Source organism: Phoenix dactylifera, chromosome 3 (assembly GCF_051530095.1).
Source record: "Phoenix dactylifera cultivar Ajwa chromosome 3, Ajwa_hap1_PhDact_Kaust_v1.1, whole genome shotgun sequence".
NCBI lineage: Eukaryota > Viridiplantae > Streptophyta > Magnoliopsida > Arecales > Arecaceae > Phoenix > Phoenix dactylifera.
In genome coordinates, this window is record NC_143192.1 from 38,276,761 (window position 1) to 38,294,572 (window position 17,812).

General features: G+C 37.7%; 1 protein-coding gene and 1 pseudogene across 23 annotated transcripts; one reads left to right on the forward strand and one right to left on the reverse strand.

Moving 5' to 3' along the window:
* Window positions 1–392: 392 nt before the first annotated feature.
* On the reverse strand, window positions 393–10,312 carry LOC108511749 (Pentatricopeptide repeat (PPR) superfamily protein). 23 transcript variants are annotated; one of them, XM_088718277.2, is made up of 8 exons: window positions 7,818–10,267; window positions 7,086–7,206; window positions 6,482–6,625; window positions 6,084–6,227; window positions 5,910–5,998; window positions 5,472–5,630; window positions 5,251–5,380; window positions 3,429–3,694 (listed from the first exon to the last, which is right to left on the reverse strand). In XM_088718277.2, exon 1 carries the CDS (start codon window positions 10,145–10,147, stop codon window positions 8,018–8,020), a length of 2,130 nt encoding a protein of 709 aa, XP_088574403.1. In that variant the 5' UTR covers window positions 10,148–10,267; the 3' UTR covers window positions 3,429–3,694; window positions 5,251–5,380; window positions 5,472–5,630; window positions 5,910–5,998; window positions 6,084–6,227; window positions 6,482–6,625; window positions 7,086–7,206; window positions 7,818–8,017. The 23 variants fall into 23 exon arrangements, with proteins under 23 accessions (XP_089785752.1, XP_088574403.1, XP_038979502.2 ...); XM_039123574.2 differs by lacking the exon at window positions 7,086–7,206 and having other exon boundaries at window positions 7,818–10,312; XM_088718278.1 differs by lacking the exon at window positions 5,251–5,380 and having other exon boundaries at window positions 7,818–10,307.
* A 1,632-nt stretch (window positions 10,313–11,944) lies between these two features.
* Window positions 11,945–14,064, forward strand: LOC103720160 (putative transcription factor MYB58 pseudogene; annotated as a pseudogene).
* The last annotated feature ends 3,748 nt before the right edge of the window (window positions 14,065–17,812 follow it).

Sequence of the window (17,812 nt, forward strand, 5' to 3'; positions counted from 1 at the left end):
GCTGGAGCCAAGAACCCTACCCGTCAGACTCCCTTTATTATTGTATTATACTATAAATATTATATTATATTACATTACATCATAATACATTAATATGTTATTTTAAATAATTTAATATTGTATTATATTATGAAAAATTAATTTATACTAATAATTATAATATTTTATACCTTTATTATTGTATTATACTATAAATATAATATATATTACATTATATCATAATACATTAATATATTATGTTAAATAATTTAATATTATGTTATATGATCAAAATTAATTTACTCTAATAATTATATTACTATTATGCTATATTATAATAATATTATTTTATATTATAATAATATTATACTATATCGTATATTTATGTATTAATATATGTTATGTTTTATTATGTTCTGTTGTATAATACTATGCAATGTCTTTTATGGTAATTTTGTCATACAAAAGTACTTTCTCAGTTTGTTTACCAAACATATGTTAAAGTGCCACAGCACTTTACAAATATAGTTATCAAACAGCAACAACTTTTTATAACAGCTATACTTCACACAACTCTACTTTCAACAGCTCTACTTCCAACAGCTCTACTGCCCACAGCTCCCCCAAACAGGGCCTAAATACATCTGTTTGGTCCCCCAATTTGGAGGAATAAAAGATAACCTCTACAAATCCATTTTCAGAGTTTTGTCTTCCAAAGTTTTGGCTGTCCTTTTTTTATTCCCATTTCATAATTTCAGTCCAAAGATAACCCAAGGTAGATGAAATTCCTTATTGGGAAAGTGGGGCTGAGGGTGCCCTGTAAATAGATGGACCCATATCAATAAGATTTCTAATCACACAAATCTGATAATATAATTCTTGAAAATAACTAACTCACTATTTTATTTGTTATTTATTTATTTATTTTGAAGGATTAGGATGGATTAAAGCCTGACTGAATCCTAGAGGACGGGATCGAACTAAAGTGTACATTCTTGTATCAATGCAAGAGCAAAACATAATCGACTACTCTTTAACTAAAAAGGATGCATGCTAATAAATTTTCAAGTGCTAAATTTCAACATAAAGTAGTATAACAAATCAACTGTTTGATAGCCATTTAACTAGTGCAATAAATTAGTAAAAAAACCACTTATTTTGCATAGTAGATAAATGGAGTACCTGCGATAGGTCAAGTGCTGTCATACTAGCTTCTCAATCCTTATTAAATGTTTTCATAATGTAATACAAATACCCACAACAATGTCAGATAATCAAGCAACCACATCAACTTTGTTGAAGCAATTGCCATAGCAGCTCCTGCAGGAGAAATAGTATTGTTCTGAACCCCATTGTTAGATGGGGTTTTATTCTTAGAAGAGAATAAATTTTGGTCTTAATTCATTTAATTCAACTAAATGTTGGTTGCAGCAGGCAAAGAGCAGCCGCCGAGTAATGTTTACTACAAAACGAGTAACAAGCTTGTTATCATTACCACCTGGTACAGAAGCTTCGAATACTTATTTGTAACACAAATGCCAGAATAGTGAATTGGTAAATATAGTTACCAGAACAAGGAAAAACTCTGGGAAAGACTCCAATACAATTCCAAGTAGAAGGTTTTTTCACAAGCCTTAACAGATAAATGAGATGGGAATGAAACATAGCAAGCTTGTACAAGATATTCAAGTTCTTGAGCAATTATTATAAGAGTGATGCCATAAAATTTCATTGAAACTCTTTGCACATACAAGTTACACAGTTTGTATGATTACCTTGCGTTGCCACGAAATAAAAATTTTGAGCTTCCTAAATCATTTTTCAATATCCCATTTCTCTGTTAACAATAAGCTTCATATAATTTACACACAACCCTTTCCCCATGCCTCTGTGCCTGCATCCCCAAAAAACAACAAACAAACAAACAAATGCATCCATGATCTTAAACTGAAGACATCCTTAACATTATTAAATAGCATAATCCGAATTAGTTTAACAAGACCATAGTGCAATAGTATCCAGAAGACTTAAGAGGAGGAAAAGAAAAGGCAAAAGCTTTTGAGAAACTATTTTATTTCCTCCAAAGGCTATACTCATTGTCAGCCTTTGGGAAAAGATGGAAGTTCAGGTTATGATAAATTAACTTATTGTGTTGAGGAATCATTCAGGAAACACAAGCAAAGAGAAAGGGGATAGATCAAGCAGTTTGCTATGCCCAGAATAGCCATTTGTATGCCAGGCAGGTGGCCTAACTGACAGGATTCTCCTTAAAAAGTTCCCTTCAGGAGACACTGCATGTTTCTCGGAGTACTAAAAGAGAACCGAGATGATGCATCACATGATTTTATCATAAAAGTCTCAGGCTGAAACCCGAACAAGGTCAGTTTTTTTTTTTTTTTACATTTTAATGGAGTAATAAATGTCGAAAGTGTAGAAAATCTATAGATTTACTCGAAATGTCAGACATTTGGAGATATAACAAGGTAAAAACTGCAGCAACTGTAGCGTAGCACGCCGAAAATTTGCCTTGATATGTTTTTGCTAGATAAAAACCAAAGCTGGTGACCTGAAGCAACTATATGCAGCCTTTGAACTGACATTTGATTCCAAATTTATTTTTGCGAGACAATCAAGTGACCCAAGTAATCTAAAGAGCTAGTAGTATTTTGGATTCTAGACCATGTGCTAAGAAAAATTGTTGCAGGGACGGCGCTTTGGCCGGAGCCTCGCGCAACAGCATAGCCTACATTAAGCTAGCAGAGAAAGAGGACCACGTTTCTTCCGAGGTATTGTCCGCTTTGGGTACGGGCCATTCCTGGTCCCCCGCCACTCACAGTTTTGCCCTTCAAAAGGCGCCTCGAGAGGAAAGGGCTTTGCCCCCCCAATTAAGGCACAAAACCTTTCCGTTACTAGCCGATGTGGGATTAAATTCGGCAGCCCCCCCCCACCCCACAATATAGCCCCCCTAGCGGGAAGGTTCAGTGCGCCTCCCAGTCCTAGAGGGTAGCCTGCGGCGGGGAGCACCCCCTACCTGGTGCGCCATCTGTTGCGGGGACGGCGCTTTGGCCGGAGCCTCGCGCGACAGCATAGCTCACATTAAGCTAGCAGAGAAAGAGGACCGTGTTCCTCCCGAGGTATGGGCCATTCCTGGTCCCCCGCCCCTCACGGTTTTGCCCTTCAAAAGGCGCTTCGAGAGGAAAGGGCTTTGCCCCCTAATTAAGGCACAGAACCTTTCCGCTACTAGCCGATGTGGGACTAAATTCGGCAGCCCCCCCCCCCCCCCCCCCCCAAAAAAACAAAAATCATTGTATTTCCATACCTAAATCTTTAGCATGTGATGAGAAAAAAGAATGAGAATGTAGAAGGTAAAACAGTGACCGCAAAAGGGATAAATGAGGAAAATAAATAAATCACATAAATAGAATAAAAATCACCACAACGACCATCTATTTTGACAAAGTACTTAGACATTCCAATTAACGATCAACCCAAACATTACACAAAATAGAAGGTTTCTTCAGAGTACAACCAATGGAACTTACTTCTTTCAATCATTAATATATTCACATTTTGTTATTTTCTGGTCTTCCCACCTGATGACCTAAACTCTATGAGAATTTCATCTACTGAGTGCTGCAATTCTTCCCCAAATAGCCATCAAAGTCAATTGCAGCTACTTTGCTGATCAGCCTAAAATCTTCAGCTTCATATCTTTCTGCACATCACGTCAGACATCAAATATGTTCATATACTACAAATCTTGGCAAGTCTTCGCATCCTAAAAATCAGACATCAAATATGTTCAATATAAGAAAGCAAATCTAAGTGGTGTGTGATATCAGATACAACTATGCCATTACAAAGATAGTTAGCTCAAGTATGGCACCTGATTAAATCATCAGGGAACAATAACCCAGATGAAAGGGGAAAAAAATTAAGACTGCATTAGATAACATGAATATAGAGGAATAGGAAAATAAACAGGATTCCATAATTATCATGGAAACAAGTATAGGAATTATAGTATGAACATAGCCGAAGGCCTTGTGTTTAGGAGTAAGAGAAGTATTGAGGATATTGGAGAAGTAATATGCCTTCATTCCAGTCATGAATTAAACTACAAGAGTTCAAGAATTTTACTACTATAGAATAAAAGCATCATCAGAAGAAAAAAAAGTTCTTCAGGTTGGCAAAAAGAGAGAGGGAAATTCATCGGTAGTAATGAGCAACCCATTTAAGTAAATGGATTAAGATTGGGGTTTACATGCCTATGAGTAACAAAAAGGAAGTCTATCTCGTGGATAATCAGAATGGACAACCAGATGGCTTGGCCGTGCAATGGATGAGAAGTCCAAGTAGGTCAGCAAGCTCCAGCCATGTCCTTGCCCTTCCACACAGCACCTCTGGCTGACATTATGGTGAATCATAGGCTACTCCTGGAGACAATGCTGCTGGAGAAGGAAATTCCAGCATAAACACCACCACAGTTGAGGGTGGAGCACAGAAAGTGCGGCGAGAAAGACAAAAAGATAAGGGGTTGGTTGGAGATGGGGAAGGCCAGGGAGGGGCTTCTGACCAGCGATGGCACTACCAGAGGTGGATTGTCGCCAAAGGTGGAGTTGGGAGCATAAAAGGAGGAGATCGGAAGAAGGGGAAGAGACCCCATCCCTGAACAGATGATGACAACGGTTAAAAGATCAAGTCTCATGAAGTTGCTATCTATATTTTAACAAGGTATATTTGTGATCCTCATTATTCTTTAGGGATAGGATATCTTTAAACAATTTTCTTCACAGCAAAGAATAGCGGTTCTATAGGGAACATTTTACTCAATCAGCTATTCTAACATCCAAACAGCCCCTAAATCTGTTGTTGTTTTAATGTCTTTTGACCAAAGGCATCTCATGTCCTGCCACTTTATTGCCTTCAAATGATGGTGTGATGTTGGCGAAATTTTGGAATCATCTACATCCATTTTGTCACCATGTTACAAGCCATCACGATGTCACAGAGTACTATCGCCAATATTGAGGTTTGCATTGAGGCAACGGCAAGGTTGCTTCATCCTAACCTAGGTGTCACAGATTTGAAACACAAAACAACCTCTCCGCACACGGGGGTAAAGCTATATACATCTGACCCTCCCTAAACCTCACAGTTGCGAGAGTCTCGTGCACTGGACCACCTTTTTTTTAAGCTCATATTATAATCAACCAGTTTATAAACTAAATTCTGAAGCATACATATAAAGTTTCAAACATTTACACTTACTTTTGGAGAAAAAATGGTAATAATCACCACCAGGGTTTAAAACATGGACCTTCCCCAAGAGCAAGCCCATAGGAAAGGAGTGCCAACCCTTGAGCCTATATCTTGTTGGCCAAACATGTCATGTTCGCATCTACATGACAAAATATATAGTCTGAAAGATATAACTGTCTTGGTACAAAACCAAGTAGCATAAGAAAAATTAAGAATTTTGATAAAGATACCTCCAGTAGAGCTGAACGAAGCATGCAAAAAGAGTAGTAATTTCTCCCGGATCAGACATCTGATAGTCACAAGACCTCTCGAGCAGGTATGTTGTGATGGCAGGTCGAGAAATCCTTCCCCTTTGATCAGATTGAATCTCAAAAAATTTGCTGAGATGACTGATAAATGCAAGAAATTTACAATGCACATCAAGCCACTGAAAGATATATAAATTTACAAATAAATAAATCTGAAGGATCGGAACAAGAGATTCCCAATCTTGAGTTATTGTTACTGACAGTCTTTGCATCTTCAAATGATTCAGTATGAAAGGAATCAAGATACCTTAAAAATTAGAAATGCACACAATGCAGAGAATAATATCACTTTCAAGGAAAACAAAGCCATTTTAGTTGAATTCCAAAATCAGAGGCAGAAGGAACTGGATGATATCCCACCTACGGAAATTGTTGGTCCACAGTATGCCCTTCAGCCGCAGATCTACCTCCCATAAGAGCAAGATGCCACATAAGCAGTCTGTTGCTTTCTGATAGAAAAATTAATTGGATTACTCCCTCATTCCTTACAAGTCTGCAATAGTAGAACATATTCTTGAGGTGCTGTTAATGTACCTAAAAGGAGCATAAGAGCATATACTATATGCAGCATCCGCAACAGCAAAAGGATGGGGCTTAGCTCACCAAATGCTGCCCCTTTATATTCTTCCATTATATGACGTTCACAGAGATGGGGTCTTCAAAGGGGTTCACAGCAATCTATATATTTCCAATGTAAGTCTGGTAGCACAGTTATCCACTGGCATTTGTTATTAGATATCTAATAGAGGATGCCAAAACCGAAAAAACACATCCTCCAATATATGAGAACCACCACCATACAATAGTAATGCACATGTTTCACATGCACACAGCATGAACAACAAGTTATCTGGTTACTTTACTTTAGAATGAAAGAAGATCATATTTGGGGGGAAACGAAAAAAAATCCTTCTGCATTATTCAGTACTTACATAGATTTTGTTAATGTTGTATCTTCATTTTGAGTTCTGCAGAAAACTTGGTTAGCACAAATAAGTTTGTTTTGCCATGTCATCAACACCATAAGGTGATGGTTCACCATCCTTCAGATAGACATTGGACAAATTACCAGTGACCTGCAGTGAAAAGCCAACATCTTATCAATGATTAACAACATCTATGATATAATGAAGGAGAACAGAGATTATTTTAAGGAATACAAGTAATCAAGATTAAAAGCTTTCATGTATTCCTTTAACAAGATTAGCACACGAAACATCTTGCCACAAATAGGGAATCAACTTTACTGCACAAGCTAACAACCAAGGCAGATATAGGACCCAGCATCAACCTTATAAACAAAAAAACTGAAGTTTAGAACTAAACAGAGTCCTTGATTATGTGTATTAACCATCCTTCCACAAGTACAGTTGACCTTAATTTCATTGCCATTGACCTCAATGAACTCGCCATCTATCCAAGCGACATCCACATCCTCAACCCAAACCTGTGATCCTACCTCAAATAAGACACTGATTGTCGCTATGCTGCATAACACTTTTTAAACTTACAAAGCATGGTGAAAAAGGCACCTACCATCGGATTTTTGAAGAGTTTCACTCATGAAAATTATTTGCCCATGACCCGTTCACAGAAATTGTCCAATCAACTCAGCAGGTTTGGTTGGGAGGAATAATAAGGATGGCTGATTGCAAAACTGAAGAAGAACAAATCCGATAGTTAACCATAACCACTGCTAATGCACAAGTAGCCAGCAGCAAGGTGACAACAAGAGGATAAGATGCGTAAGAAGAATGTTCAAGTTTCAACTTTCATTTAATGATCATATAACAACAAAAGCTTCCTTTTGATCAACCAACACAACGAAATCCTACTTTCAAAACAAAAATATTGAAAAAATTAGTTTCCAATTATTATTCCTTTTTTTCCATAAAAAAAAAAATCCTGGGTGTATGTAACTAAATATCATTGGTTCTTCTAACATTTCACAACAGTAACTGATGAAGTAACAAAAATAGACAAGTCTTAGAATTCCTCATGTAATAAAAAGCAAAAGAAAAGCTAAACTTAATCGAGTTAATGGGTCAGATTTGCAGTGGCATGAGAAGCTAAATAAGACTATATCATATGAGAAAATGGACAAAGCATATTAAATTATATTATCATAAAGTTTTACACTATGAAGATAATAAGGTCAAACTCAGCTTAACAGGATAAAAATGGACTGTCCAATACATGGAATCAAATTTATAAGATCTAGCTACATGCAGTATTGTAGAAAACTATTTTGCAAGTTTTGGTACTTACTTTTCAACTAAGAATCACTTGGCCTACATTCTAGGTAACCTCAGAAGGCATGGGAATTATCCTGGTCAAGCTGTTCCTTGGGAATCACATTCTCATAGATGTCTGCAACTCAGCAGTCTTGGCAGAGAATTTGTCTCCCAGGTTTTGAACGCTGAAGGTGGAAACATTTTTGTAATGCTTCATTAATCAACCCAAGAACATCAGCCTGCACATTTTAACAAGAAAATCTCTCGTACTTTTATAGCAGCACTTTCTACAGGATTTTCTACCCCATTTTTCTCAAGACCATGAATTAGAGCTTGAAATGTGATATCATTTGGAACAATACCGCTCTCCTTCATCATGATGAGCAATTGGCAAGCTTCATTAATATCGCCTTCCCTACAATATCCGTGTAAAAGAGTGTTATACAATATCAAGTCAGGCTCCAACCCAGAATCCAGCATCTTATGAAATAGAACATTAGCATCTTGCATACGACGCATTTTGCAAAAACCACTAAGAAGAGCACTACAAGTCACAACATCAGGTTTTATCCCACTATCATTCATGCTGCACCATATCAGATATGCTTCTTCTAGGCTTCCCTCCTTAGAATAACCATCGATAACATTAGTAAATGCAATTTTATCAGGAGCAAAACCCCTCCTAACAAGCTCATTAAACATTTCTCTTGATTCCATTATAAAGCCTCTCTTGATAAGGCCATGCATAAGAATATTATACGAAGCAACATCTGGGAATATACCATCCTTCTTCATCATATCTATCTGCTCATATGCCTTATGCATATGGCCTTTCTCACTATACCCATTGATCAATGTGTTATACGCTACAACATCAGGTTGGATACCCTCTCTTTTCATCACATCTAATATATGTTCAGCCCCTTGAAGATCATCGACCTTGCAACAGCCATCAATCAACACCGTATAAGTTAAAATAGTTGGCCTAACCCCTCTTTTCAACATCAGGCCGAAAGTATTCAGAGCTTGATCTATCAGGTATATTTTACAATGGCCATTTATAATGGTAGTGTAGTTAAAAGCATCTGGATTTACACCTATTTCAAACATCTCATTGAAAAGCTTATTGGCTTCTTCCATGTTTCCATCTCTACATAATTTTAAAATAAAACTATTATATATAAAAACATCAGGAACACAAGATAAAGAGTTCAAAAGACCTACTACCTCAACCAGCCTTCCAGCTTTACAATAACCATCAACAACGGAAGCAATAAGAACATAGTCAAGAGAAAAGCCCATCTCAATCAACTTATAAAGCATAGCAGTTGCCTCTTTTAGAAGACCCCATTTGCAAAAAGCATTGATTACCATCGTATACACAACAATATCAGCTTTTCCACCATAATTCTGCATTTCAGAAAGCAATTTACATGCATACCCAAAACTACCACGGGCGCAGAATTCATGGATGAACAAGCTTATGATCGACTCGTTTGATCCATCCCCACTGCTTGGCATTTCTGTAAAAACCTCCCATGCAGACTCTAATTGATTAGACTGTAGGAGATTCCGAATAAGAAAATTGTACACCTCAATAGTTGGGAATAAACTAAACTTTTTCATATAATTTACCAACCCAATCGCCATCTCCGTCGTGCCCTCATCAATATAACAATTAACGAGCATACTATAAACAATCTCCAAAACTTTTCTGTTCCTGCTAGTCTCCCTTAAGATGTCAAATACCGACTCGTGCCATTCTTTTCCACCATCGCCATTTCTAACAATACTGCAAAGGAAGCTCACTGCTATGTGATTCATATTCCCCGAAACCGAAATATGGATCATTGAACAAACCGTTCGGAGCCCATGATTCGATGCGTTGTACCTCCGAGACCACCTGAAGAAAAAGAAAGCAAGGGCAGCATCCGAGCTCCCGTCGAACAGATCGTTCAACATCCTGATAACATTCAGCTCATCCAATTCGACGTTCGGCGAATTCAAGAAACTCAAATCCCAGCCTCGATTCGAAAGGATGGATGTTAACCTTTGGATCATCTCTGTCTTACTGAACCACTTTCTCGAGAAGGAGTACCTTCTTCCGGTGGGATTGGCGGCGCGGAATCTATAGCTGGTTGGGTTGATGCTGTCGGACGGGAGAGAAACCGGAAGGAAAGGGGAGGTTTCGGCTTCGGAGGTGGAGGATTCGCCGTCGGAGAAGGAAGGAGAAGGCAAGAAGAGGGGCCGGAGAGAGAGGAAGTTGAGGCGCGAGAGGGTATTGGCGAAGGATTTAAAAGGGTAGAGAGCGGGCGAAGGGGCCAGGAGTCGGAGCGCGGCGAGGCCCCGGCGAGGCCGAGCCATGTCCGAGAAGGGCAAACTGGGAGGAATTTTCGCGACGGGAGTATCATATCGGGCGCTGCCGGAAAGACGGCGCGCGGCTGGAGAAATTTCACCCTCGGGGGATCCCCCCGGCTTCTAAGCGCCGATCCACTCCCGCATCCCGCATAGAGTGGATCGGATTAACGCATCCGATCTCAACCCAACTAGGCCCAGCCTTATCAGATTCCTCAGGCCCATTGATTGGGTCCGGGTCAAATAAAAATTTAAAAATGAAAAAGAAAACTTATTAGGGAGAATGGATTGGATAGGTATCATTCTTTTCCTGCTTAAACTAAACCTAACTCATGTACCAACAAGGTATTAAATGGATCAGATATTAGATGGTTTTTGACACAACTTAACCCGTTTGGTTAGATGTTTAGATTTAAACTTGGATATCGAGGTTATTTATTTTTAAATTGAAGGTTTGAATATTAATGATTTTTGCTCTTGTTGATATTAATTCTTTTTTTAGCCATCTCCACTTCTTGTCCATATTATTATTGGTATTAGTACTAGATGGATGGATAGTATTTTCATTTAATTTTATATTATATATGATTGTAAACTTGGCATAGCTTGTCAACAAATGCATCCAATTATGTGTGGGTTATGTTTTGCCTACCTAGCATGAATGACCCAACAGGTCCATAGAATTTTCCATGGACTCATTAGATGGGTAGAGATTGGTCTAAATAATGATCCAAAACAAAAAAACTAGGTCAAAATTAGGACACGTTGCTTTAGTCCTAACCTAATCAACTTTGCAAGCATAGTTGTATGTATCACCATTTATGCCACCACTAATCTCTTGCAAAGATAAAGAATTAATAAATGTGATCCTCTTAATAAATGTATTTCCACTAATTGTTCCTGAGTTGGCTGAAAGGAAATCGTTAACGAGACATAAAGACTCCTTTTTTTTATTTTATTGAAATTTCATTTTAAGCATTTCAATTTAGAAGAGCATTTTCATCCCTTAAACTAATTTTGAATCTATGACTAATTATCTCTACCCTATTAATGTTAACAATATGGTGGTTGGCTTAAATTATTTGAATTCTCCGGGTACCTATATAAAAGGTGAACATATAGCTATCTTAGCCTATCAAATGGTTTGGATTTTTTTTTTTTAACACTTGATGCATAGGCTAAGAATCTCTAATCACATAATTTTATGTATAAATATTTTAAATATGATAAAGCATATCCAATAACTCGGTTCATCAACATAAGATCTTATAGTCCAATCAAGACTCAGCCAAATTTAAGTGAAGATTCAGTATAAATAAGTCAAGCCAATGCCTCTCTCTATATACATACATAAATATGCACCCATATATATATGTACTTGTACTTTCAGTTCCTCTTGGTAGTTGGATAATCTGATGATGACCATTTGATTAATGAGTATAACAATTGTTAGATTGCTCGATAGAAGTGAACATTAATTAAAAGGTGTCATGTATGAAAGGCCACCTCTCAACCAAGTTTGGAATGCTCGAGAGGCTATCCCATTTTATTGATCAAAATTGCCTTTGATTTCATCTACCCAGATCAACAAACAGAAAAATATAAGTAATCAATCTCTTATTAACGAATCATCACATTTCTTCCAAAAAGAATATAAATTACAACTCCATTGCATGATGACCGCAAGGGGTTTTATGGCCATGGAACCGTGCTTTCATTCTTCCGGGGGGTGGAGAGTGGGGAGAGAGATGTGGCCGTGCTTTTGGGGGGACGGTTAGAGGCTGGCAGTTAAGGGGATAGTGGGTAACTGGGGGTAGTGGGATACGAATTTGAGAGAGAGTAAAAAAAAAAGAAGACAAGACTAAAAAGAAGTTTAGTCTGTTAATCGTTTCTTTCCCATTCTACGCAATGCAAGGAGCCTGTGGAGGAGGCCGGTGTATTGCCGGCGGCAGCAGTCACTCTGGTAGCGGCAGCAGGAGCAACGGCAAAGAGGAAGGAGGAATGGTGATGAGGAAAGGCCCATGGATGGCTGAGGAGGATGAAATTTTAATGGAGTACGTTCGAAAGCACGGCCCCCGCGACTGGAGCTCCATTCGATCCAAAGGCCTCCTCCCTCGCACCGGCAAGTCCTGCCGCCTCCGTTGGGTCAACAAACTCAAACCTGACTTGAAAACGTACAACTACTTCATTTTCTTCATTTAATATCATAGCCTTTGGTTGTTTAGTTCTTTCTTCTGCACAAGCAATCTTACGTAATGGTTTCAATGGCTAATTTTGATGATGTTGTTGGGCTTTGAATTGGATTGGCTGTTGAATGATGATGATGGTGGTGGTGCCTGCATGGAGAAGTGGGTGCAAGTTCTCGCCGGAGGAAGAGCGGATTGTGATCGACTTGCAGGCGCGGTTCGGGAACAAGTGGGCGAGGATCGCGACGTATCTGCCGGGGAGGACAGATAATGATGTGAAGAATTTCTGGAGCACCAGGCAGAAGAGGCTGGCGAGGATCCTGCGAGCGCCTCTGCCGTCCAAGCCGAATAAGAATCATGGGAAGGTGCCCATCTCGTCTCAGGAAGTGTCCAATTTTGAGGTAAGACTGCATTGTGGCTGACAATCTTAATTTGAGTCTGAAGAGACAGTAGATGATAATGGGCTTTTTCTTGGTAGAGCATTTGCGCAAATTGTTCTCTTTCTTGAATTGAAACAATAAATCTGAAATTATTTGCTTGGTCAAATAATGATACCCTGTGTTTTCTTAATTGTCTTTCATTATGCAGAAATTTTTATTGGCCATGGTTTCTCTACCATTCAAGACAGTTCACAAAGCAATTCATTAATTGTTCATTTCTTACTAATCGATTTTTGCTATCCTAATCTTCTCAAATTCTTCCAATTTTTTTTGGTGAATTTTCTGTTCTGTTTTCTTGTTTTAGTCTTTTTGCATGACCAAGGTGCACCCCGAAAAAAATTGATCATTTTCTTAAAACCTCAGTATGTCAGAATCAACTTTAACTCAGTAAAATATATACTACATATCTGTCTTATAATTCAATATTAGTTGAAAGTTTTTTTGGCAATGCTTTGATCCTATACAATATCTATTGTTATCATACTTCTATCTCTCTCTCGAACAAAAAAAAATTATGGTTAGCATATATCTTCAGCAATATGTGACTCTATTGATGCTAATATAAAGTCCAGTAGTGCTTATCTCATCCTCCTTTTGTCATCAGGGTCACTCCTTGGATCTGATTTTGTTTGAGGGAGATTCTTCCAATGGCCAATGCTGCCAGGATGCATCAAAGATTACTCAAATGCCAGATATCATGAGCCCAGTTCCACTCGACATCGAGACAGCCTTGCCCCTGCTCGAACCAGCCATGGAGAAGGAGCAGTGCCTGTCGAACACCCTTCCGCCGCCCCATCTGCCATTTGAGCATCTCCCACACTCGCTTCTTGACCTTCCAGTCCTGCCTGAGGACCCACCTGAACTCTTAACAGCTTTCGGGGATGTGAACTTCCCAGGTGTTCATGCTTGCCCAGAGCTCTGTCCATGCATGGCGCCACCTGAGGGGCTACCGTTCTTTGGGCTAGAAGCCGGACACAGCGGCATCAGGAGGGTCGACGGGCACCCGGGAACGCCTGATATCTTTGATGACCTCCCAGCAGACATGTTCGACTACCTCGAGCTGCCGCCAGCACCGGCTTCATCTACATCATGCTAGAACTGCCTAGAAGTTCAAGACAACTAGATTTTCTTGTTGCTTGAAGACTTTAATTGTGTCGTGGTGAGAGTATTGCTATGTCCTATTTCTTTATAACTGGTTTTTAACTGGATACTGTATGATCTTGTTTCAATCATTCATTGTAATATGTTGGTTGCTACTTTAAGAAGTGGCATCTCTGATATATATTTTGTGTGATTGCTTTTATGTTTTATTTCCATTGGGTATGATTGCTGAAATCCAAGCCAGTATCTGAAATGAGTTCAGATAGAAGTAGCTTAATAGTTGAAGTCAGCTACCATGTCAGATGCTGTGGAAGGATCAAGTAGGAATGCATTCTTATCAAGAAAAGATAAGCAGTCCTGCCAGATATCAATCAGAAGCTATAGAGAAAGTTTAATACTATTCCGCTTTTTACCATCCAAAGAGCTTAATAGAAGACCAATTGGCAGTAAGTTAGGAATTGGTTGAGATCAAGAGAAAGATGATGAATGAGTGAAGAGTCACAAAGTTACGGCAGACGTCATCTAGACCGTGTGTTTGCACCCACCAGATCTTCGACTCTATCTTCTATATTTACCAGACTTCATCCAGTGTCAAATCTGTGTTTCTAAATATTGCGAAAGATTTGAAACCAGACTCAAGGACTTGCCCAACACGCCACTCTCACATGGAGGGTGAAGTCATATAGATGGAATCAAGGTTTGCTGTACCGTACTGAGCAGTATAGGGCATACCATATCATTATGGATCGATAATAATATATCAATATCAAACGATATCAGTGCCCTTAAAAGAGAGAGATTTTAAATGTCAATATCAAACAACAGAAAGCTTAGCCAAAAGGCTGTCCCATGCACTCTGATTTGATGCAAGAGCCACAATCTTGGAAGGATTTTTGATGTATAGCTAAGGTGGCCGCAGAAATCTGCTCTTGAATGACCCTTCTACCACATAATTACTGATGCTAGTCCCATGGAAGAGGCTACGAATGACCATCTGCGTTTGTGCATTAATTTGATGATATATTAAACGGTCTGCATGTCATATGCACATGAAATTCCTTTCCAATTGAAATATAAAGAGCGTCGTTATCTCATGGATCAATAGCGAAGCTATGACTCATCTCTACCTTGTTGATGCAAAGTACAATGGTTAGTTTAAGTTGATTCGAGGCTTCACATACTTGTCAAGTAGGTGATTAAGCTACTATTCTCATGGCTGCCCTAGTCTATATATTGCAACAAGAGATGATTACCTCTGAATTTCTTGTTGCACTTTATGTTAAAACTTGAGCTGATAGTTTGGGAGTGCATCACTTGATAGTTCGCCAACACCAACACCACCACTACTATCCTACAAAGAATATATATATATATATATATATATATATATATATATATATATATAGAGAGAGAGAGAGAGAGAGAGAGAGAGAGAGAGAGAGAGAGAGAGAGAGAGAGAGAGAGCACACTGTTATGCATCCTCTAATATGTATGCTAAAAAGAATCAAACTGGATTTTAATAAATAGAGGCCAGGAACTTCATTTGGTGCCTTAATTAAGACCTATTTTCTCTCTAATGGTTTAGGAAAAACACAACCTTGGTACACACTAGGCTACATACTAGGATACAAAATGAATGTAGGTAGAATTCATAATAGCTGCCAAATAATACAAATAGCCCTTCATGTTGTTTAGATTATCAAAGGAAAATTATTTCTATGACTATGTAGATGTAGGAAATAATAGACAAAATTTAAGGGAAAGGCTTGTAAGCATGTAGTAAAATAAAAGGGAGAGGAAAGGCTTTTAGATCGAGATACCCCTAGGACATTGTGCTAAAAGACATATTCACCCCACAAGGTGCATTTATTGATCGATGACCTTTGAAGATAAATTAGTTCTCTCATAACCTGTGCATGCAATAGGTGATACTCAAATCTGAACAATATTGTAGCAATCACCTAGAACTCAATAGTAGTAGAGAAACACAAGAGAGAGATTGCTCAAAGTTTGAATAATCATACAAACAACCAACTCTTAGTAAAATAAACTTCTGCAATTGTTGATCTAGGCCACTCACAAAACGAATGATTAGCACCACATAGAAGAATGACTTGTTGATTGTGCCAATAAAGTTACAACAGTCAAATATCAAATATGGTAGTCTCTTGGGTGTGGAAATGGTAAAAGCATTTGATAAAATCAAGCCAAATGAACTCAAAATAAAAATGATTACAAATATAAAATATATGAATATAAATAAAGTACATGGATGCCCAAGAGATGGTGACAATATAATATTATAGTCACGACACCAAGTCATGCATGGCACCCGCACATACATGTCTAAACCACAAAAATTCAACTTGTCTAAAATATACTAAGAAACTTTTAATAAAATATATTAAAATAGTTTAAATAATTTAGATGCTTCTAATAGTAGATGTGTTTAGATTTGTTTGAAAGGATATAAAGATGTCTAAATTTGCTTGAGATGAGATATACATGGGTTGTGGTCTTGTAGATATATTTGGATTTGCTTAATATGAGCTACATGGATGAGCGTTCTCTATTTTTATTTTTACGTTTTTTCAAAAGGATGTGGTAAAGTAGTTACATCATCAATTTCAAAGACTAACTATCTAGGTGAATGATGATAACATGAAATAAAAATGTAAATACATGTTCATGGAAGAGTGTGGGGGAAAGAAATATTCATCATTGTAACTATTCAAAAGTAAAGAGTATAAATTTTAAAAAAGGGATAACAATGCAGAAAAATATAATTTAGGATAACAGTATCACACTTATTACTACCCATGCACCTGAGACTTTAATGGGTCTATGTATTATTGTTGCATAAAAGAAAACAATGCAAACAAATTATCCAACTATCCTACCGCTATATCTATAAAAGGAAAGAAGGGAGGATATAAAAGAAACGCACCCTATATTTTTGGATATGATGAGTTAGATATATAATTTTTTTTTTGGTTTATGATATAGAAATACTTTTTAAAACACGCCCTAATATTTGTTCAACTAAAAATATCATAAATATATGAAAACATGATATGATTAAGAGTATTACGATCACTAAATAAAAGATCTAATAAAAACAGCCACATCTTTGCTGCCATTTTTTCTTTTTTCATAGATTGTCGACCATTAATAAGGTAGGTATGCATATCTATTTTTTTTAAATTTTTTTTATATTGCTGCAAGTAACTATTATTTTCTTTTTTTCTTCAGTTGGATGCATAAATTATTTTTTACATTCCACTGGTGGCTCACAGAAACATCGGCATAAAATCCCAAATTTATGTATCTATTTTTTATTTATTATTAATTTATCAATAATAATTTAAATATCATTATTTCTTTATTTATCCATATCCCCTGCCTTAGCTTTCTACAGAGCAAGTTCTGTCAAGTCGGCGTGTGACAATAATAAAATTTACAATTGAAACAAACCCCATCAGAGAGATTTTGGACTTATACTAGGGGTGGCAATCAGATCGGATCGGGTTATAAACGGATCGGGTCAGAAAATCATAAACCTAAGCCCGACTTATTGATTAAACAGGTCAGAAATTACAACCTGAACCTGACCTGTTTATTAAAGAGGTAATCCGACCCAACCCGTTTAACCTGTTTAATAAACAGGTTACCTGTTTACCCAATCCGATCCAATCTGTTTAACCTGTTTATCTAACCTGACCCGTTTAACCTGCCCAACCCAACCTGTTTAACCTGCCCAACCCAACCTGTTTAACCTGTCCAACCCGACCTGTTTAGACCCATTTAACCTATTTAACCCGTTTAACCTGTTTATACCTGTTTAACCTGCCAACAGTTAAACAGGTTAAACGGTTTAAACGGATCAGACATCTAAAACCCGTATCCGATCCAATTAATAAATAGGTTAAACGGATCGACCTGTTTAC